Here is a 9249-nt window from a genome sequence, read left to right as displayed (position 1 = left end):
AGATGGGTATAAGAGACAGCCATTTCATCTGTTGCCACTCAATATGCACACGAGATAAAAATATAAAAACACTTCGACAGTACTCCAGGATAAAGGCTAGGATATCAGCAAAACAGGTCTCTCTATAACCCCTCCGATTAAAGACCTCCTTTCTGTGGTCCGACAAAAAGAAACGGAAGCAACACCTAACTGTTTTTGGAGCAAATCTGAAGAATAGGCAGCTTCTCTAAATGGCTTTATTCTCACCTAATTTGCATTTAATGTTTAAGTTGTGCTTTTTGGTTTTCATTTTTTATTTTTTTATATTTATTCTAATAAAGAAAGTGACAGTAGCAGTTATGGAAAACCTTTGCTATGATAAGCAGCTAATTGGTAGAAAGAAAAAAAAAAAAAAAAATTTTCCTATAATACCAGATGACAATTTTTTAATATGGATTTCAATTTTCGAGATAAAAGATGATTTACTGCTTGACTGCAATGTCAAAATCAATTGGAGGAAGTGAATAGATTATTTGAAACTGGTATGTTTCAAAAGCTGAATGCAGTTAAGCGAAATGGTTAACATTGAGCGGAGTGGCTGGCTAAGATTTATTGTTCCTGCTTCTTGTGCTTAAGACACTGGTTAAACCAGGCCAGCATCGAGTCTGATTGTTTGGCTCCTCAAACAACCCTTATATTGAGAATTCTGTGGGTTAGGGTCGATGTTTGTATCCGTATGTGTCCGTTATATGTTGTAGTTAAAACCGGTGGTGCTGCCATGTGGCTGCCTCAGGTCCCCATCAGACAGCCCAAATTTGCAGTTTCCAATTAAGTAGAATTAGAACAAATAAAGAATTATTATTATTATTATTAATATTATTATTATTATTATTATTATTAATACTATTATTATCATTATTATTATTATCATCATTGTTATTATTATTATGTAGGATTAAATGTGTTGCACTAGAATCAATTTCACAATGAATGGAGTGAGCAATCTCAGTATTAATAATGTGTACAGTATATTTCATTATACTGCCTCACTTTATATATATCACAATTTTTCCCTTATGAAAATTTCTAAGACGTTAAATGGTTTTTGGTTAAGCCTTTAAATTCATTAATATTATCTAAAGAATAAAAAAAAAAATTGTTAGGGCAATTAAAAAAAAAAATGAGAGAATGCTATCTATTGCATGTGATGTAGCAGAAGCTGGATTATTCTTTGTGGGGTAATGCACTTATTCCTGAACATGCCTAATAAATAGAACTTTCTGATTGGTCAAAATGTCTGGTTTGATTGACAAATTCGAAAGGTCAATTATTGAGATGTATGAAAATAACATTAGATGAATCAAGGGATATAAATTTACTAACCTTTCATCAATCTTTGGCTCAAACATTTTCAACATCGGAACAGTCTTCTCTGCGGAGGTTAAAGGGCGTCTTAACTGTCCATCCTGTTTTGAAAGTCGGCTAACCACTTGATCTCGTAATTCCTAAAAAAATTATTTGCCAAAACAATTAATACATACATAATTGGTTATAAGTGTGATTTAATTTAGGTATTAGGATTAAAAACAAAAATACACTGATTCAAATACACTTTGCAATACATGCAAATTTAAACGCGATTATGTAAATCACCTTAACTTCAACTGGATAAACATCCCACGGAATGTCTTGTGAGCAGCATGATTCTTTGATGGTCAGGAAAATTTCCCGATAACTTGGCAGGTCTTCGTACAGAATGGCAAAACTCTGAACCAACTCAAGGCAAAGAGCAATAGCGTTGACCCTAAACTGATCTGTTTCTAATTTCTCGGAACTCTCCCTACAGAGAGCGGTAGATAGTCGGAATGGTTCAAGAGCCCTTTGAAAGAATAGAAAATACTGTAAATAACACTATTTTTTATTTTATACAGTAGAACTCCTATTAAGAGGACACCATCGGAACCAAAAAAGTGTTCCCTTAATAAGGGTGTCTCCTGAATAGGGGTACCCTTATCCGTGAATAAATATGAATCTGAAAGTGTCTCTGTTGCCTTGTGTCCCCTTAATAGGGCCTGGCTGTAGTGTATTATATAGTGTAGTATATTTCCCTTTGTTTAATGGAAACATGTCCTCTTCATAGTGATATGTCCCCTTCATAGGGGCATCCCAAAGGAGAAGTTCTACTGTATTATAATCATTAACCATAGATAAAAAAACAATGTACAAACCAAAAATATAGATGCGATGGTTAATAATAGAAGGAAAAACAAAGTCTCATAATCTGAAAAGCTCCGATGAGTAAGATAGAAATTTTTAAATAATTAGAATGTTCATTTGTACAAAATTACAATGTCTTAAAAATTGAAAAAATAAAATGTCTTAAAATTGAAAAAGAAAAAAAAAAAAAAGAAAAAAAAACGTGTCCTATTTCAGGTAATGGCAGTAATGTACAGTCCTTGCTGAAACCCCTGTTTTGTTTTGTAGGTGTATGGGGCATCCTGGGGTCCAACTCAAAAAAGGGCAATGAACGTTTGTTGGAAATCACCTCTAGTTTATGTGTACAGAATTTCCTGCATATACGTCTATTAAGCCATCAGCACAAAAAGCCCATACAAAAAAGATCTATTAACCAATCATGGCCGCAAATTACAAAAAAAGATCTATTAATCAATCATGGCCGCAAATTACAAAAAAGATCTATTAATCAATCAGCCTGGTATTACTAAAGCTCCTCATCAAAGAGCTAATAAACTTCAATGTAATTGAAATAATATAGAATATATTGTACTGTACTTACTTTATCTGGCCTGCATTTTCTTTTAGTTGAAGTATATCTGTGAATTTTCCGACAGGTTTAAACGGAGGTATCACATGATGCGATATCCTATTTGGATTCTTCTCCTTTGCAAGAAACAAAATTCCATGCAAGTAATTGATCACTTCTGGGACAAATCGTTTACACAGAGAAACATACTGAAAAGATGAAAAAAAAAATTAAAAAATTAAAGAAGACATTAAATAACGTACTCATAATTAGGGAGTAGCTTGCCAAGTTTGATATGAAAATAACTATGATACTGTAATTTATTAGTAAAATTGTAATATATAACATATAATTAAGATAAAAGATTATCTATCTGTACATATACAGTTATGCAAAAATACAGGTATGCAAAAATTAATAAATAAAAAATTATATTAAAAAAATGTTTTCTTGTAATCTATACAATTATAATTGTACAGTAATTTTACCAGCAATGATGTTGATGTTTTTTGTATTTTTTTTTCTGAACCTGTATTCTGTTTGTCTATATTATGTTGTATTGAAGATTTGTAGAGTGTAAAAAACAAACAAATTTCTGATGTATTTTTTATGTCGGACAGATAAATACTACTAAAGTAGCGCCTTCACTCATTATAATTCATTCATATAAATTTTCATATATTATTTACATATCAAATATATAACATTACCATCAACATAATCATCATCATTATTCTTCTTTTATAATAAGGTAATTCAATAAAAAACATGTTTTAAATTTTAGATTCCTTTACCTGTAAGAATAAATTGCACATAAACAACCCAATGGCAACATCATGACAGTCATGTACTGAGCACCTTGACAAAATATTACCCATAAATAATAGTGTTGGCGTGACAACAGGATGTCTAAAGTCAGAGGTTGGAAAAATGACTGATATCAACTTAAAACATAGGAGCTGAAAACATAAAAGACAGAAAAATTAGTTTATATTCTGATGGCATATGAAAACGAAGAAAAAATAAATTAACGGAGACAAATAAAATCTTGGAAAATCTCATTGAAAAAAGTCAAAATAAGCAATTAACATCCAAAGACAAACATAAAATAATTTACAGACTTTTTAACTATATTATTATTATTATTATTATTATATAGTTATATTTATCATATTATCACGTAATTATTAATGTTGTTATTATATAATAATTATTATTGTTATTATTTCTATTATTACTTCTTTTAATTTAATTTACAAAGAAGAACCAGCATGCAGTCCGCCCACCAATGTCAAAGGAAATTGGGGAACGAAAAACATAACACCACTGGCCATTAAACATTCACAAGGCAAATCAACATAATGTATGGAAGAATGGATGCAGTTGCAATGAAAAGCAGCGAAAAACATCTTCGTGCTATATATTAATATTATTGTTGTGAATTTATAGCCTTTATTGATTGCCTTTGTAGTTTTATCCTGATTTTTGTCATTTGATTGCATATTATTGTATGTGCTGCTGGGCCCAGTGAAGGATAACAATACTTTAACACTGATTCAGGCAACCCAGGTTACCCAGGGTAAAGAAGAAATAAATAAAATAATAATTAAATGGATCAATTCATCAAATAGATTTAATCAGTCTATGTGTCTCTGCAAATAATATAGGAGCAGTATTACTATTGTCTGTTAATTTGAAAGAACAAAATTGAAGCAAATATTACTTAATTTTAAAATATGAATAAGTAATAAAAATATTGAATTTTATTGTTTAATTTTATTAGGTCAAGCGGACAGTACATATTTAATGGGACTTTACAAAATGTGATGGAATTAATGATGATAAAAAACCAGTTCAATGTAATACTGACTGGAAATATGACAGTGAGAATAGGCTACCTCTCGAAATGAGGCGATTTTGACATAACTCACCACATCAGGTTGGGGGTAAGGTATCCTTCCTTTGCCCTCTGTGGTGCCTTTGAAATCCTCGTACCTGTCCTTAATCAGGTCATGAACACACCTACCAGCATTACCTGGTGACATCTGCGCTAATTCATAAAGATGTCTAGTAAAAAAAAAATGTACAGCACTAAATGTAGCCAACATTTCACTGTAATCAAAAAAGTTTCTGAAAAAAGACACACATTGCTTTACCAAGTATTTTTCAAAAAACAATCATTTTTTAATTCTTTTCCCTACATAAGGAGAGACTTTTTTAATACCTTCTTTACAAATCTTGTCTTTTTTTAAGATGTGCAGAAGAGGGTGGGAAAAAATTGTATTTTCTTTTCGGAGTCCCTCAGGGCTCTGTTATTGGTCCTCAGCTTTTCTCTTTGTACATTCATTGCGTTGGTGACATTATCCATCGGCATTCAATTTTGTATCATATCTATGCTGACGATGTTCAGCTGTACCTATCTTTTAACCCAAACACCCCTGGTGACGCTGCTTGCTGTTTATTTAGATTATCTAAATGCGTCACCGATTTACAATCCTGGTTGATCCATAATAAACTGATATTTAACAGTGGCAAAACTGAATTCTTCATTGCTTCTTCAAATTATCACTATAAAATCCTTGAAAATCTTGTCTTCCATTTTGACGGTCACATTATTAGACACTCACCAACTATCAGAAATCTCAGGGTTGTTTTCGACCATGAAATGAATATGACTGCTCATATAACACACCTTTCTCAGTCCATAAATTGGCAGATTCGTTGTTTGTCCCGCATCCGCAAATTTCTTGATTTTGAAACCTGTCATAATGTTGTTCGTGCCCTATTACTCTCCAGGCTTGACTACTGTAATTCACTACTCTATGGTATCAGTAAATATAATTTAAGTCGTATTCAGAAACTTCAAAATAAGTGTGCTCGCCTTGTATGTTGCAGACCCAAATATTGTCACATCACTCCTCTTCTTAATCATCTCCACTGGCTTCCAGTGTCACAGAGAATCCTGTTCCGCATATTAGTGCTGACATTTAATACACTGCAGTCCTCCAATCCTAGTTATATCTCTTGCCTGTTGATTTTCCTAACCTCTACCTATTCTCTCCGTTCTGTTTCCGGTTCCTGTCTATCTGTTCCCAAATCCAACAAACTTGCTGGTGATAAATCTTTCTCTTCCTTTGCTCCAAAACTGTGGAATAATCTTCCTATTTCCATCTGAAATGCTTGTAGTACTGAAGTCTTCAAAAAACTCTTAAAAGCTCATTTATTTCCTAAATAATCCTCTTCCTACTATAAACCTTTTCTAAGCGCCTTGTATCCTTTGGCAAAAGGCGCTATATAAATTTCTATATTATTATTATTATAATGGTAGAAAATGCCAAAAAAAATATAGAAAATTTCAATCATGGTAATTAAAGATTGTTATTATGTCCCAGAGTTATCGGTTTAAAATCCTGCAATGAAGAGGTTTTTAGTTTACCACAAATTTATAAGCCCACTTACTTTGTCAAAATATCTAACAGGGGAATGTTAAGCTGTTCGTCACTTGCAACTTCACAAAAATGAACAAGGAGATGACCAAAAAACTCTTCCAGTTTCTGTTTGTTTCCCTCTGCTAGACTAGGATGATTGGTGGCTCTGATACGTTCAATGATGGTGCGTACATCCTGGGTAGTGTGACCATCGATAATGTGTGCAAACTCTTCATAGGTTTCTGGAGCTTTAAGATCGAATAAAACATGAAGAACACAATTGAATTAAAAGTCTTCACATTATTTTTTCTCCCAGCAGCAAGTATGTTCTTATTACAGAACTAAAGTCTTTTCTTTTTGAGAATTAAGGATTTTAGAATTAGTTGTGAGAAAAATTGACATCTTAAGGATTTAAGCTCTTTTTTAAAAGGATTCCAGTTTTTAAATGTACGATACATAAGCAGGAAACAAGTTTCTTAAATTACTGATGTTGTCTTGCAATTTTGCATTTAAATTCTAAATTTAGATTTTATTTCATCATTTTGATGAATTGCATGATGAGTCTGTTTATACCAGTAAGTAAAAATCTATTACAAATGATTTATTACCCTAACATAGTAATTCTCATTGCCTAAAGGATGTTACAGAAACATGTTTTTTTTCTTTCTGCAGATTAGGAACCTCTTTGTATTTTTCAGTCAATCAGAACAATAATAATGAAATCATGAAATTTAATAGCTTAATAACACAGATATTTTTTGTTGATCAGTGTTCGATTGCCAGCAATTTTTGTGTGTAGCAAAAAGTGCTTTGCACTTTTGGCTTTGTGTAGCAATTCCAAAAATGTTCACAGCATTTTTTTTTCTGCAGTGATCAGGGATGTCACCAGCTTTTTGGAGTGTCAGTCGGCGATCATTCCGCGTTTTCCCAGGGGGGCGGGGGGCTCGCCGTATTCGTGGAAGCTCTTAAAAACCAAAAGGCCTAAGTCAAGCAGGCCAGGCCCAAGGCTAGCTGATGCGATTTTTTTAGGCTAGGCCCAGGTAGGCCTAGGCCAGAATTTGAGGAATGCAACAAAACAGATGAAGATGAGACTTACTGTAGGCCTAATTAAATTCAATAGTTGACATGCTTTGTTTTATATATATATAATAATTTATATAATAATAATGAACAAATCCCGGCGACAAAGCGTCGATCCGACTGTACTCAGCCGCATTGTTTGCCGTAATTTCACATGTTTGACGATTACCACGATGATTGTGTATGTCACTGATTCATGTGCATTTATTTATTTCTTGTCTATTTACACACATTATATATCAATTATAACTAATACAAAATGAAAACAAAGTAAAGATATAAAACATAAATCAGGTTTCGTAAATTTTTAATAATCTTCCTGCCTCGGATCATGCTATCATAATAAAACACTTGAATGGTCATGATTTCAGCTTTAACCTTTGAATGTGTACAGCAACCGTGTCATGCCGGCCCACGACGTTTGCTATGACTCAACTGGGCCTAAGCTGTTCAGTTAGCGATGAATAGCAGGGCAGTGCAGTATTCTGTTACAATTAACGTAACCACGGAAACATTTATTGTATTCTTCTTGTCTTTATCTATCAATTTAGCTTGTCTATTGTGTTTAGGTAAACTAACTATTTTGTTACAATTTGTAAACTGTTGAAATAATAGTGGTGGTCGGGAGCCTGTAAATCCTGGTCGGAAATGTTGAGTGCTGGACAGGCCCGTCCACCGCCGACCAGCGTGGTGACATCTCTGAGTGATAATAAATGATTATTAAAGAGAAGAAATGACACTTTTCAATAAGAAAATAATGTGATACGTTCAACACTAAAAATAATTTACAGGGGTGGATCTAGAGATGTCTGAAAGTGGGGGCTGATCGAGATAACACCACCCTAGGGGGTCTGGGGCATACCCCCACAGCAACTGTGTCTTCTAGATGCCCAAAATAACCTCATTTTGGGCTATCAATTTTTTTTTCTTTCTTTTTTTTTTTTGCTTGCCCACCCCCACCCCCTAAATCCATCCATGATTTAGGTAAAACACTTACTGTCTAATCTGACAGGGAAAGTCTGACAGCTATTGAGTTTGACTCTGGATGTAAACAATGGGAGTAACAGCGCCAAGAAAAAAAGTAAGATAATCATGCACCTACAGGTGCATGATCTACAGAAGAAGCAGAACGGGGGGAGTGGCGAAATAAGAAGTAATATTGTAAACACATGAAAGAAGCTCGACTCTTACTCAAACCAGCTGCATGAACAAAGACGTACATGTAGCATTGTATGCGTGCACTTGATGTGAACACAAGCATATTGTGCTATTTTTGGCCCAAAACATTGGATAACAACTTGACTTTGACTTTGTTTTTAAAACAATTTTTGGGATTTTTTTGTGCACCAAGCCTTTTAGTTTTTACAGCCTTGCTGAAGACTGCGCCAGTAATTCTAGGCAAATAATTGTGTCGCACTCTATTGGGATACATTTGTGAAAGTGCTTCACAATTAGTTTAAAACATGTTTCACTTTGCGATCAATACTGGAACGTTGATGATACACATCACTGTTTATATATGCAGTCAAATGACTTAATTGTGTATTTCTTTATGTACTATATTTTCTGATTTTAACCATGCAAAGTAATGTTTTATCTATTGGTTGTCTCAAAATTTTATTCAAACGTGTTTGCTATTAAACAGTCTGCATGTATTGTTAAAGTAAATGCCCTTAAGGTAGTCACATACAGCAATTTTTACATTAAGCTTGGAATTAAATTAACAATACAACAGATTACAATATTGCAAAGATTGTTACAACCATTTCTAATTTTGTCATGTTATGTAATTATGCATGGCAATCTGTATCTGAATATGCTTGTAAAATTAAATACTTGAGCCAGGCATAAACTGAGTATTATAACCGAAGAACCCATGTTGTAAAAGAAAAAGGGAAAGAAAGAAATTGGTAACATAAGAAAAATAAGGAAAGATAAGAAAAGGGAACCTGCCTAGATACACCACTGAGTGTCACAAATCGCTCAGTCATTAAGCCT

The 9249-nt window shown here is 33.2% G+C and overlaps 1 protein-coding gene across 1 annotated transcript in view; it reads right to left on the bottom strand.

Moving 5' to 3' along the window:
* Positions 1-1211: 1211 nt before the first annotated feature.
* LOC117107065 (nucleolar protein 14-like) overlaps positions 1212-9249 on the bottom strand; it is a 21849-nt gene continuing 13811 nt past the window's right edge. Inside the window, exons 13-18 of the mRNA XM_033248590.1 lie at positions 6203-6419; positions 4675-4810; positions 3538-3702; positions 2777-2952; positions 1633-1858; positions 1212-1484 (exon numbers count right to left, since the gene is read on the bottom strand). Coding sequence (XP_033104481.1) covers positions 1227-1484; positions 1633-1858; positions 2777-2952; positions 3538-3702; positions 4675-4810; positions 6203-6419 — 1178 coding nt within the window. The 3' untranslated portion in view covers positions 1212-1226. The remainder of the gene's footprint in view (positions 1485-1632; positions 1859-2776; positions 2953-3537; positions 3703-4674; positions 4811-6202; positions 6420-9249) is intronic.

Source organism: Anneissia japonica, unplaced genomic scaffold, assembly GCF_011630105.1.
Source record: "Anneissia japonica isolate Jap-2015-1 unplaced genomic scaffold, ASM1163010v1 scaffold288048_len465947_cov159, whole genome shotgun sequence".
In the NCBI taxonomy this organism is placed as follows: Eukaryota; Metazoa; Echinodermata; class Crinoidea; order Comatulida; family Comatulidae; genus Anneissia; species Anneissia japonica.
This window is presented reverse-complemented; position numbering and strand designations above follow the sequence as displayed.